The sequence below is a fragment of the Dermacentor variabilis genome, chromosome 7, assembly GCF_050947875.1.
Source record: "Dermacentor variabilis isolate Ectoservices chromosome 7, ASM5094787v1, whole genome shotgun sequence".
NCBI classification, from domain to species: Eukaryota; Metazoa; Arthropoda; class Arachnida; order Ixodida; family Ixodidae; genus Dermacentor; species Dermacentor variabilis.
Window position 1 is genome coordinate 141,470,435 of NC_134574.1, and position 14,016 is coordinate 141,484,450.

At 45.6% G+C, this 14,016-nt stretch overlaps 1 protein-coding gene across 1 annotated transcript in view; it reads right to left on the bottom strand.

Annotated features, from left to right (window-relative positions):
• LOC142588869 (uncharacterized) overlaps positions 1 to 14,016 on the bottom strand; it is a 371,216-nt gene that overhangs the window by 194,253 nt on the left and 162,947 nt on the right. The window contains exons 50-63 of the mRNA XM_075700688.1: positions 13,023 to 13,349; positions 11,901 to 12,044; positions 10,746 to 10,910; positions 10,062 to 10,180; positions 9,202 to 9,409; positions 7,917 to 8,072; positions 7,181 to 7,345; positions 5,933 to 6,256; positions 3,468 to 3,620; positions 2,589 to 2,744; positions 2,388 to 2,489; positions 1,590 to 1,715; positions 1,153 to 1,251; positions 7 to 141 (exon numbers count right to left, since the gene is read on the bottom strand). Of these exons, the coding sequence (XP_075556803.1) occupies positions 7 to 141; positions 1,153 to 1,251; positions 1,590 to 1,715; positions 2,388 to 2,489; positions 2,589 to 2,744; positions 3,468 to 3,620; positions 5,933 to 6,256; positions 7,181 to 7,345; positions 7,917 to 8,072; positions 9,202 to 9,409; positions 10,062 to 10,180; positions 10,746 to 10,910; positions 11,901 to 12,044; positions 13,023 to 13,349 (2,379 nt within the window). The remainder of the gene's footprint in view (positions 1 to 6; positions 142 to 1,152; positions 1,252 to 1,589; positions 1,716 to 2,387; positions 2,490 to 2,588; positions 2,745 to 3,467; positions 3,621 to 5,932; positions 6,257 to 7,180; positions 7,346 to 7,916; positions 8,073 to 9,201; positions 9,410 to 10,061; positions 10,181 to 10,745; positions 10,911 to 11,900; positions 12,045 to 13,022; positions 13,350 to 14,016) is intronic.

A 14,016-nucleotide genomic window follows, 5' to 3' on the forward strand; every position in this document is an offset into this window, starting at 1 on the left:
ACAAACCTTCAGTTCTTCAGTGACAATACCAAGGCGTGTTGATGTTGTCTCAAGGCTCTTTTTAGATGATGCATCGCCCCGTGACATCTCTTCCAAAGAATCCAGCTGCCGTCGCTGCAGCACTGCTTCTTGTTGCAGCAGCTGTACAAAAGTGTTGTAGCACACGTCAAATACATTCTACGCATTTACGTAGTGATGAGAGGTCAGAAGCAAGTAGAGATTGACGCACAACAAAAGAACGCTAAGAATGGCTGCAAGCAGTCAAGCTAGGTGTATCGCTATAAAATGGCAAAGGTCCTCGTAGGTGCTGAAATTGGGGGAGCTCGACACTTCCGTGTTCCCTGACGCTTGTCTTCCCCACACAACTACTCTCAAGTCTATCGACATTCAGCTTCCCTGCATGACAAACATGCAATGGTGGGAGCAGCTGGCGTTACAGTTACGCACCTGCGGCAAGCGACAGTGCTAGCGCTCCTGTGCTAGTGCCACCAATAGTGTAAATAGCTCTGCTGCAAGAAGAGGTTGTCTCATCCTCTGTGGATTGGGGAGGTCTGCATGCACGAACTGGCCACACATTTATCTGTGCATTTTGTGGGACTACCTCAAGGAAGGCTTCCCGTTTGGTTTCAGAGCACGCCACCGGCATAGGCAAACACAATTGCTCATGTGTGCTTCAGTTCGAGGGACTGCCCTCACAGACAACATGGGCCTTCGTGCCCCTCTCGGCATCCCTATGCCATGCATAGGCATCCCTACGTTACCTCTTCAATTCTTCAGCGTGTCTCACAGAGAAAGTAATCCTCGTATTTCGACTAGCTGGTATTATTATGAACAAGGAGCAATAAATGCCCTTTTGTACGCTTGCACTCCTGTGCATGTCATTTCCTTCATTGCCAAGAGCTTTTGTAGCTTAGCCCCACAAAACGTGGCAACACACACAATGTCGCCAAAAACTGAAAGATATAACTCGTGGGCACAACTTCATCATTCCCTCATAGTGTTGGCATGTAACGTAATCGCAAACATAGAATGCACGTGCGGAGCTCAAATGGGCTAATCTAGCTCATCCTAACATGAACTGCTTTGAATTATGTCCATTTCAAGAAAAATAAGTGGCAAACTATGCATCGTGGCAACAGGTAATATAAATACCTTGAGTGAGTGTAGACGCCCCTGTGCTTCCTGGAGTGACGGGAGCTTGTCTCGGGCTTCGGCAACGGTCTTTTCGGCATTGTCGAGCCACATCTGGACCTAAGGAACAAGAGAAAATTTGCGGCACATCCTATCACAGCGAAAGAACTAGGTGCCGGGTTTCACTCCCATAGCCGTGGCACCTTGTCTTCCGTACAATATGAGCTATCACTGTGTGTTTCTCTTTATTCTTTACGAAAGACATAAATAAACTTTGGGCGTGCACCTCTCTTTAGAATAAGGTTACAGAGCTAAATGTTTTCCCCTCTCATAGGACAAGGGTTTTTGTTAGCCAACTTCTTGATTGCAACACCATCATCGACCACTTGCGATTTCAAATTCACAGGACAGTGGCATAATGTGGCAAGTCCTTTTTTTTTATTAAACTGCATCCTTACCTGGCTCAATGAATCAACAAAGCTGCTGCGAGCATGGCTCTGCAATTGCAGCTGCTTCTGCAGTTCTGCGATCTTGGACTCCAAAGATTCCCATCGCTCGTGCAGTTCACGCAGCTCAAGCCGCACCTGTCGCCAAAGAGACAAACAAATGTTTACATGCTTCTTGCACATGAGTGTTTAATTGTGCATCTTAAAGTTCCTAGAGGCTAAACACTTGCAAAGTAGTTGTGGTAGACTGCCTTTAAGAAAACCTTGTACGTCAGCCAATCTCATCAGGAGTTAATCTTTGACATTAACACCCTGAAACCTATGGAATATACCAAGCAAAGGCTTTCAAACTGTTCGTTTTCGTTAGACTATTGTATAACATTCTTAAACACCACAGCATGAAAAATGCTATGGGGCTCTTTAATATCTGAACAATAGGAGTGAAGAACTCCAGTACCTTGAAGAGATTGTCCAAGAATGAGAGAACAGGTGGTCACTGCAGTGTCAAGGTTTATATGTAAGTGAGTTTTACAAATAAGTTACTTAGCATGCGAGGAAGTTGTATTACGCTGTACATTAAAGGATGACATGTTCATGTCATTTTAAAAAACCTGGTACATCAAAAGGTGACTCGCAACGTTACGATTATTCCGAACCACGTCCCTTACAGGATCAAAATACAGAGTGGTACAGATCATGATCATGCTGCACAAAGCATGCTACGCAGCCCCAGTAAACATTTATGCCGCAGGACAGAAACCTGTATAAGACTGCTGAGATCAAACACAAATTGACACACGCTGCACCAACCTGATCTCTTCCTGTAGCGGCGGTATCCTGGTACAGGTGCTCTCCGAGGCGAGAAGCCAGATTTAGCTGCTGCTGGCCATGAACCTTGCCCACAACCAATGTCTGAAAACGTGAACACAGTTTGTGAAGTCGGGCGAATAAACACGAACACCACCACGCACGCAACAGCTACAAAACAAGCCAGTCAAAGCCAAGACTAACCTCAAGTCGAGTCAGCTTCTCTTCGGGTGCTGCAGTGTCGCTCTGGATCTCACTCAGCGTCTGCTCTGCCTCGTCGAGCCAAGCATTGCAGCTAGCCATGGCTTTCTCGTACTCTCGCTGGTCTTTCTCCATGCCTTCCCAGCGAGCAGCCAAGTCCTGGACAACAGCAACAAAGAAAAGAGGTCAAAAGGGGGGGGGGGGGGAATCTGTGCCCATTTCTTCCAGTGTACTATATTGACACGCACAATCACATGAAGTGATGCACCAGAAGCTGGTGGGAGGTGTGGAGAGGGTGCACAAACCCTTCTCCCCTTTCCCCACTGTCATCCCAACACAGCAGTGCACTCTTTTATCAAGTTTGCGGAAATCGAGAGGGGGGTGGAGATAGCATCATTTCCTCAGTAAACAGGGTGACCCTCTTGCTGAATGAAGGTGAAAAGATAGCAACACATGACAGGAGGCACTTTCCCTAGCTGCAGCTATTGGCCCCCACCTGACAGGCTACCTTACCCTGCCCAGTAAACGAAAATGTTGTCTGTCAATGTGCAACGAGAGGTGAACTGACTCCTCCACTTCTATCACTTACGGAGTGGGCATACCTCCACATATAGCCAAAACATTTGTTCTCACAGTAATAAACATTGTTTGAATCTATAAACATGGTTTACCTTAGTTACCTAAGCCCACCATGGCTGCCATTTACCTGCACTACAGGTTGGGGTTCTCATTACAGTACGACTGAATAAGACTAGAACTTGATTTTGCCTTCTGCACTAGCTGCCTGTTCTGCGTACGGATAGTGCGGCTTTTGCAGGTAATATGCAGGGCTGGTACAAACAATAACCCCAGTTTTGAACGCAAGTGCGAGACTGCTCGTACCTTTATCGTTGCCAGCAGGGACTGGTATCTGGCATTGCACTGCGACATTTGTGCTCGCACGAGCTCCACGCCGGACAGCTGGAGAAGGCAGTGGGCCTCGTCGATAAAGCTGTCCACGCTCTTCTGCTTCTCAGCAATCTTGCTTCGCAGCTCCTGTAGAGAAAACGATGTCCCAGGTACTTCAGAATGCGTGTGAATTCTGTGTGCCCCTAGTGATGTAGCCAGTGCAAGCCTTTTTTTTACATGTAGTGTTACTTTCTGCACTTTTATAGTCAAGAAATCTTATTAAGTCCATCTTGATTTGACAAGTTTCAAGTTCTACCAGTTGGTCTAAAGTGCATTTTGGTACCCACACCAGTCAGACCCAATGATTGTTCTCGATAAGGCTGGTTTTGCTCGTTTTTTCAGCATGAAATCCTAGAACTTCTTTACCTATAAATTTTCTTGCAAGCCCTTTTAGCCACAAATGACGTTTGAGGTTAAAGATATTTTACTGCAATACTAACATTCTCTAAGTTTGACTTACTCTAGTGGTACCATGAAGCTGCAGCCACACTAAAGGGTTGAAAATATTCTTTAATAGCTGAGTACCAGATAGACTTTCTGGTACAATAACATGTTTACTATGCTTCTATAGACTATGCTTACAAAGCTTAGATTCTCCCATCACTTTCATAAGAGCTTCTTAGTAAGACTACTAGAGCGAAATCAAATGCTGCTGTCATTCAACCCCTATGGGTATGATGGGTAGTACATGCATGGATTTGTCTACAATTTAACATGGATTCATAGAGGAAGCAAACTGCAGCTATATTTATTGTTTCTGGCAGTTCAGCTGCAGTGCGTACTAGTCACACATTTCTTCAAAGCAATGGAGCATTTGACATTGACAACTACTTCATTTTGATATCTAATTTGACTGCATAGTCAAGCCTCGACACTTCTAGTTTTGAGTGCCAATAAACCTGAAAGGCTTTTGTGCAGTGACACAATAGCTATTTCACATATTTTATAGTTATCTTTACACCTACACGAAAACCAGTATCATGGCAGAAATTAGAGGGTAAATGAGGCTAATCGTCAACGTACAGCAAACCTGAGGACATTATTAGGTTAAAACAAGTAACCCGAAGGTTATTGAAAGCCAAAAGAGGGAAGTTACGCAAATTCACAAACCTGCACCACCAGCGTGCGTAGATACTAGTGCCAGATTCCCTCCTAGTAATTATAGTAAAAGACCTTATGCTTGATAGGACACATTTCAACAATTATAACAGCGTGGCCATCACAAGGTGTGAAACGGATGCACTGATGAACAATGCCATGCCTGAAATACATTGAAAATATGCTGCATGTCACTGACACCTTTTATCCTTTTTCATGACGTTCACCAGCATTAAAAGCAAAGTGTACAAATCGTTACAGCTGCGACAACTGTCTGTTGAGTGACTTTCCCTGGACTTTTCATTATCCCGCCATAGTTAATCGGCTGTAGGATGGCACACTGTACTAGCACGTACACACAGCAACAGGTTTCCATCTGTAGTATTTTTAGTGTGAAACTATGCTCTCACACTAAACTATCTCCTACCTTGATTTTTTATTTTTTTATTTTAAATAGACAGTAAAGGCAAATACTAAGTCGACACGGACTGTTGAAATATCATTCCAGAAACCTCGCAATGCTGGTTTCGTGCCAAGAAAATACTTAGTTTATGAGAAAATTGCATCTGAAGTGTCCGAATAGCTTTTCCGAAATTCAAATCTCCCGTCACCCAACAGTGGGAGTGGTGATGTTGCGTACACCATCACCACCCTTTGCTGTCGTCGGTGAGTAAAACAGCACCCGACAGACGAAGGCACCGAGCCAAGACAGAGTGGTGGATTCTCCGCTGCAGCTGCTTTTTGGTCAAATGGCGTAGACCGCTTGGGCATCCCGCGACATCAGATGGAAGTTGAATTCTCTGCTACTTGCAGTTTGTGCTAGTTTCGTGAGCCAGCAAAACCAACACAGCACTACGCAATAACGAAACTTCTGAAATACGAAAGTGTGGACAGCGTGGTGTCGAGCGAAAACGTAGCCTTCGGTCACCCGCGTTGTTGTCAAGGGCAATTTCAGAGTTCTTTTTTCTAAAAAATGAAATAGAACTGGACAAGTAGCATTTGATTTCGTCTTATAATACAATACAAGTATTTCTTTTGCAATGAGTGGTTGAGTACTAGTGCCAGAACTTATCTGAGGAGTGCTTTCATCATCGGGCAAGTACTTGAATGTCCCGGGGGAGTCTCTAATAATGTCCTGCATTTACCTCAATTTCTCGATTATTAAGGCTCTGTTCACGATAATATTGATGCCTTAGTGATTCTCGAACACTAATCTATCACTTTAGCTTGACTTAATATTCGCCTTTAGGGTCCCTTTAATGCTGTTTTTCAACACTCCATTGGCTGCTGCATGCGCTCACCTTTCCACGTGCAGAGAGGGCCTCCTTGTCGGCGAGCGTAGCGGGCATCTGAGGGGCTCGCAGCTCGGCCTCCGTTTCTGACAGCCACTGGGTGAGGGAGGCCAAGTGCGACTCGTACGCCCCCCACTGCTGCAGCGTGTTCTCCAGGTTGCGCCGTGCCTCTTGCAGCGAGGTGAGCGTCTTGCCCAGGAGCTCCTGCAGCCCCTGCAGTTCCCGCGACAGCAGCGCCTGGCCCTGCGGGGAGCTGCGGGCCGACACTACCTGGCTCTGCTCTCGGACCTCAGACAGCAGCACCTCACCCTCTTTGCTCTTCTCGGTCAGCTCCTGCGGGTTGTCGTGTTGCCCCAGTCATGCCACACGTCGGCAGCAGATCACAGTAGCGCTCGCACTTATGCTATACACAGCCCATATTTCCAGCAGACAGAAGTGTTGTCCCTTTGCACTTTGAAGACAGTTGACAATGTTTCCTACACAAGTAGTGCATTAAAAGCAACAGCCTAGCTACATACATAGGCAATGATAAACATTACAAAACTATACCTCCTAAAAGGAATAATCTTGTGCAATTAGTAATGCAAACAATACTGTTGCACTACTTTTTGCCATGAAGCGTTACAAATGACAGAGTCTGACGTGGATGCACACTTACAACAACATCCAATGCACTGCTCGACAAACTCACAAGCCCACAATCCAGTACAGTGAGGTTTTCTGAAGTGACACACATCACAGCAACAGCACCAGAGGATCTCCGCGTTCGTGATGCAAATGCTACAATTTGGCTGCACAGTGCTCCTCCTCTACAATGCATGCTCCCAAGAGAGCAATACCAGAATATGCTAAAGTCACGTTACAAGCTGCAAGCAACTTAGTCTGGGCACAACATAGTGTTTCTCTCTATTATTTGACAAGCCACCATTTCTTTTCTAATCATGTAGTGCTCTGGCGACAGAATTCACACTCTGAGGCACATTACTTCAAAGGAGTAAGAAAGCATGTCCAGCTGTGAAGCTACTCTAGCTGAACAGGAAGCACGGCCAGTGTGGGCTCAAAATGAAGTTATATTGGCCCTAAATTGGGCAACACTGGCCCTATGTATGTGAACATGTCAGTGCAACATAGAACCGATATTGGTGCTGCTTTATCGCTATTTGGATAGGTATACTGACAAGCAACCAAGCAATGTTTGGCAGTCTGGACTGACGATGCCTTCCATTTACCTTCCCACAAGGAGGCAAGGATGCATACCGTAAGCTGTTCAAGGCGTCCCTGAATGGCCTTCTTCTCTCCCGTGGTGTCCTTATGCTCCTGCAGCTGATCCTGGAAGCTCTGGATCCAGTCCTGGAAGGCCACCACCTTGTCCACCAGCTTCTGGTGATCTTCCACAGCTGACGTCAGCTGGCCAGTCAAACCCTACAGGCAAGATAACCATCCTTTTACTACAGCTTTCCAAAACAGTCCGTTGAAGGACTTTGTCTTTGTAGAGGTGATAAAGCAGAAGACATATGATGTGATTCGGCGTGCGATCTAACATATGACCTGGTGCACCAACAATTGCATACAACAAGCTTTCAGCATGTTCCATCAGGTTCTTCCCGACAGATTCTAGCTATCTTTTGGACTCATTGCATGTCATGTAACATGCCATTAGACCATGTGTTTGTTGCCCAGGTGATGCAAAAAAGGTGTATTACAACTTTTTACAATGAATAGCTACTTTTGGGTTTTCAATGCGTGCCTAACCCATACTTGGGTATTAGCCCAGCGCCCTGCTGGAGTGTTCAGGATGAGAGATCTTACTCGATTATAGGTGCATGCTGCCAGCAAAATTCTTTGCTGTACTTGTTGTGCTTTAGGCCACTCATAAGTACCGAAAAAAATCACATTCGTAAGAAATTTCCTTGGCTCATCTTCGACGCTGCTGGTCGATCTGCTCAGAATGGACGAGCAAAAGAAACCTGGTGCCAGAAAGAGGGTGCTTTACCTGCGACCTTGTACAGAGCTCCTGGAAAGCAGCCCTGGTGCTCTGAACGTGGTCTCCGAGAGTGTCCTTGCCAGCAGCAGTGGCTGAAAGGTTCTGGGCACGCTCGCACATGCTGTCTATGGCTGGCTGGTGGGACATGATGTCCTGGTGAACCACCTGCACAGATCACACACAAGGTTCAGATCAAGAATGCAGGGTTCTACAACAAGTTCCCTCACTAACAATACGGTATACATTTTAAACAGAACACCCATTAGTATTTCATCATCATCATCATCATCAGCCTGGTTACGCCCACTGCAGGGCAAAGGCCTCTCCCATACTTCTCCAACAACCCCGGTCATGTACTAATTGTGGCCATGCCGTCCCTGCAAACTTCTTAATCTCATCCGCCCACCTAACTTTCTGCCGCCCCCTGCTACGCTTCCCTTCCCTTGGGATCCAGTCCGTAACCCTTAATGACCATCGGTTATCTTCCCTCCTCATTACATGTCCTGCCCATGCCCATTTCTTTTTCTTGATTTCAACTAAGATGTCATTAACTCGCGTTTGTTCCCTCACCCAATCTGCTCTTTTCTTATCCCTTAACGTTACACCTATCATTCTTCTTGGCCGCCTCTAAACCATGGTAGGAAGGCAGCCAGACTAGCTTTCAGTGCATAGATGTCGGTCTAATAGGTCTTATCAGCCATTTCTTTCTTTCAGTAAAGCAGAAGTGTCTCAGTTATATTCAATTTAACTACTACTCCCTTTGAGAGTGAACACAGGGACATGCAAATGCAATGTAAAGCTAAGCCAAGCCTCCTTCCAAGGATGCCTGAGTTTTTCTAGTGGCTTACATAAAAAAAAACAGTGCCATTATAACTGTAGTTATACCCATGTTCTTTCCTCTCGTTTATTTAGTGAATACAATGAAAACCAGTGAATACAGTGAAATTTAGTGAGAACCTCACTCAGTGCTATTTGTTATGCTGTTCTCCTGTCAGAGAATCCTGCTCATGGAAAGTTTCCTCATTACAAGCACCCACAAGAAAAATTACCAGCTTTGAACACAAATCCAGCGTTACCTTTCATATTGGACAAGGGTGTACCTTCTTTCAATGTCATCATAAGTTTGTCACGCAGGGAAGCAAAACGTCAAAGGACGCAAGAGTTGCGTGGGGAATTGAAGTGTTAGGGGACACGAGAGCACGTAGCGTCCCTTCTCTCTGTCATAGTAAAGTTGGCTCAAATGTACAGCTCGGTCCAGCCTCCAAAAAGACGTAAATAAATTAACGCGCAGAACCTTGTGCGTCTGAAGCTGAGCCTTCTTCTCCTGAAGCGTGGCCCGGGGCTGGCTGCAGCTGTCCAGGGCCGTCTTGACATCCTCGATCCACTGGCGCAGCTGGTCCTGACTCTGGGACAGGCCCGACAACTGCTGCAACCGTTGGTCCAGCTCGGCCAGGGCTTCGGTTGACCGCTCCACGAGGGTCTGCCAGCGACCCTTGACGTGCCTGCAACAGGGCAGGTTACACATTACGTGTCGGCTCTTGCGGGAAAACTACGCTTACCTTGAAGAGCATAAGCACTAGCTCAACACAATGGAAAGTTTTTCGGTAATTTCTAATGATCCCCACAAGCAGGTGTGGTCAGAGAAAGTCTGTTTATGTGCGAAGCATACATGACCTTCACTTCATGTCCTTGCACTGTTCCTCATGCAGTCTTTTTCAGAGCCCCCCATTACTGAAAGCGTATTTTCAAACCAAGCAGGGCAGGGAAGGGCAGGGCAGCATACCACTTTGTGGATAGGAAATGACATTGACAGGCTCAAAATAAATTCAGTGTAACATGAAGCACAGATTCTAACATATTAAGAATCTAATGACTTAATGAATAAATCAACGAATTGGTAAAACAATCAAAAGAGTAACCCAATTGTCTGATGGTATAGCACATACACAGGACGGATGTATAACAGGCCTTGCTACATTTACTGCTGTGTAGTATACTATTAGAACGACCGACAAAATTTTGAAGAAAAGCTGCCAACACAATGTAAAATTACAAAATGCCATGTGGACTTGGACATGCTCTGCTACATTTCATGCTACGTATAATTAACATGACTGAAAAGTACAAATGCATAAAGTTGCCGTGTGGACATACCTGAGCTGCTGCCGGATGGTTTCCCTGCCATCGGGCGCAGTGTGAGAGTACAGGCGTTCGCCGGACTCCACGAGCTCATCCATGCTGCTGCTTCGCTGGGCCAGGCGATCACTCAAGTTCTGTTGCAAAGAACGAGTACACAAAACCAATAACAGTTGGCCTTCCAAATACAGCATTGGCTACATTAAGCAGAAGATAGAAGCAGACAACCTCGACACAAGGAAATCAGGAGGCCAAAATATGCTGCTGCAGTGAGTGTGTTGAGAAATAAGTAGTTTTCATGGCACCACATTCCGATTTTGCAGTAGGCCGCAGTATTGCCAAAAGTCAATTTCATGTCATTTCAGTTTATTTTTTTCATGAGCGAGTGAGATACAAGTAAACTGATTGATTGAGTGATTGATTGATTTTAACCCCACAAAGCAACACTGAGGTTATGAAAAACACCACAGTGGAAGGCACCCCCGATTGATTTTGGTTACCTGGGGCTTATCATGGACTTAAATATATATTTAAGCACACAGCATGGGCAAAAGGCGCCCACTGTCCCCGGGAGTCGAACCTGTGACCTTATGCCTAGCAGCAGAATGACATAGTCACTGAGCTACCGTGGCAGGTAGGTAAAGTGAAAGCTTACTTGAGGGAAGACACAAGTCAATATATAATCTCAGATCCAGCACCCACCTCAAGTTTGTTCTTCTGATCCTGAGTTGAGGCCAGGTCAGCTTTGGCGTCAACAATCTCGTCGAGTTCCTTTTCCGGTTGTGTGAGCCACTCCTCAAGCTCGGCCAGGAGCTTGTCGAAGGCCTCGTGCTGCTTGGCCAGCTTCTCCCACTTGGCTACGGCCTCCTGAAAATATGCACGAACACACACGAGTCTAATTTAGGCGCACAAAAAAATCGAAAGGAAAAAAAACTAAGATCACAATGTTTGTGAGACAAGCGAACGGAGATGAGATAAAAATTTTGGTGCAGCTCTGCAGTTCCACCATGCAGGAAGAAGCAGCGTAAAAAAATATGTCATAGGCAAAACTCCTGCACAAAACAAAACTCTTTCTCAAGGTTAAAGTAAGCCATGAGAGGGACACAAAAAGAAACACTAAATTAGCTTATACTGATGAAATGTTCATTCAAAAGTATATTCTTGTTAATCTCGCAGTAATAGGTCGGCTATAAGAAGAGAAAATGAAGAACAATTTTCATGTTTTTTTTTTAATTTTTGCACTAGAATCCCAGTGTATTTCAGACTTTTTCCTTGTATTTCAGCTGTTGTGATTTAGTAAAGGTTCTCTTGAAACTTGCTAAGTTCAGTCTTTGGCTCTTTTAGGATAAAATGTAATCCATCTTTACAAGTAAAAAATTTATCTAAGGCCAAGCAGATGCCATCAACATTTATAATGTCATGATGAGCTGGTATGGCAACTTCTAGCTTTTCTACCTTACCGAGCCTTTTTGTCACTATAAATCTTTTTTCCTTTTTTTTTTTCTTGTATTGTAGAAGGATAATTTACTCTGCATCTCAAGCCACTTTTCTCTTGAGTGCTTCTTTAACCAATATTTTGTCTCTTCGTCAGCCTGGAATTCTGTCATTGACGTTATAAACCACCATTTGAAATCAGTTTCTGTCATCGTCAGCCTGACAGGCTGTCATTTGTTTGACAGCCTCAAAATGTTCACAAGCATTACCCGAGTGTAATGAGCGCCAGTCAGTTTAGTGCAATGTTTAGCTGACGTAGAAACAACCAAAGCAAGGTGACGAAAAAAATTATGCGAAGCCAGGACTCATACACAATGCAAAGAGGACTGACCGAATGAGGTGATGGCAACACCCCAAACGAACCTTGATGGTGTTTCTGAGCAGGTGGTATTTGCTGCGCAGTTTGTCCAGCTGAGGTGTCATAATGGTGTCCGTTGGTGCGGCCTGGGCATTCTTGGACAGCGCAGAAAAGTCCCCTTCCTTGGCGACGACGTCCTGCTCCACTTTCTGCGCAGTACGGAGAGAAATTCATTTGCTCAGCCGAAGTGCACTGAGAATGAAATCGCACCATCAAGGATGTAAATTGGGGTTCGCAAATACCAAAGGTCAAAGACAAGCATACAAAGCGCAGACGATATCAACTTATTAAAAACACCTCCTGAAGACATATACAGCCAGATCGGTATATTAAACATGTTTTGCTCACTTAACGCACCAATGTTAATAGACACACAGCGACTTTCATGTCAGCATTCATGTCAATATTCTCATCAGCCTCTGGATTAGCTTTACCTCAGCTTCCCTATCAATCTTGTGTCAGTTTCTCTATCAACTTTGACATTAACATTTGCATTACTTTTCTGGCACACATAGTTTACCATGCACAAGATGTCTACCCAGCAATGCACGCAATGATTCAGCAGATGTGCATACACCTGACAAGATATATTGGTAGTATAACCTGCAGTACGTGTACGTTATTAGAAGCTGTGCACATGCTAAAAGGGGTGTATGCGTACAACCTTTTGCCCTTTGTACTGTAGGAACATCAGGACCAGGGTGAAAATGATTTATTAAGCTAGTGGCTAGAAGTGAGCCGCGCATCAGCGACGCTCAAGGACAGCTCACATGCCAGCGCTTCCCGAACTCTCTTAGTCTGCAGCAGGGCAGCGATCTGGCAGCACACTGCCCACTACAGTACCATAAGAATTTAGGGAAGAGTCGCAAACTCGATTACTTCTTCAGTTAACCTCTCTTCCTTTTATTTGCATTCTTTTCTCTCTCTCAAGCGAGTGAGGGAACAACTGAGAAAGACGAAGAAGTAGAATCCGTAGTATTATTGAGAAGGCACACTATCTCGGACAGGGTGAGCTCTTCCACACGACCGACACCTCCTCAAGAAAAACATCTTTAATGAGAGACATATCGAGACAGAGGTTGTTAACTGGAGAGACCTTTGCCCAGTGAGAGAAACCCACAGCTCACCTTCAGGGTGTCCAGCTGCTGTCGCTTGGCCTCCGCAGTGGCCTGCAGCGGGATGTCCTGGCAGCGGGCCCGCTGCGACGCCAGCCACTGCTCCAGCTCGTCCAGCGTCTTGGTGGCCTCGTCCCAGCGGTCCAGCGTCTCCTTGGCGTGGGAGTGGCCCTCCTCACAGGCGTCCAGCAGGGCCTCCCACTGGGCTCGGGCAGCTGCATACTGCTCCTGCAACGCCTCGTGTCCCGACGGGCAGGTGCCGGGCAGCACGCGCGACTCCAGGGCGTCCCGCAGGTGCTCCAGCTTGGCGCAGGCCTCCGGCTCGCTCTCCAACACCAGCTGCGAGAGAGGGTAGGGCAGGGGGGGGGGGGGGGGCAAGACATAAAAACAATGCTGGTGTTAATCCTGCAATGACAAATCCAGCTCAAGCTGGTGTCCAGACTTTGCACAGGAAAGCGGCAGAGGTGATTAAGAGTAGCGCAAAGGACAAGAAACAAATAATTCACCGTGGCTTCTTTGCGAACTGTTTCTTATACTCGTCATTGACACTGCCCGTAATCATGAACAAACACCAACTCGCCTAATTTTCTGTTCTTTTGAGGGGTAGAGGTGATGTCGTCAAGGATCATGAAGATAAGTAGGTAGTATAAAAAAAATAATTTTAAGAAAATTTCATTCTGAGGCTTTATGTATCAAAAAGAAACATCTGATTACGAGGCACAGCGTAGTAAGAGACTCGAGAATCATTTTTATGACCTGAGGTGCTTTAACGTGCATTTAATATAAGTACACTGCCATTTTTGCTATGTGCGACCATCGAAATGCGGCTACCACGACTGGAATCAAAGTCGCAAGAAAAATAAATCGGTGGACATGCAGACTGTACATTATGAAACCAAGGGATGGACTACATGTTATCAGGGCGGATATCTATAGTCGAACCCACTTATAACAATATTCATGCGCCAAAGAAATCCCATTGTTACAACTGATAATTGTTATAACC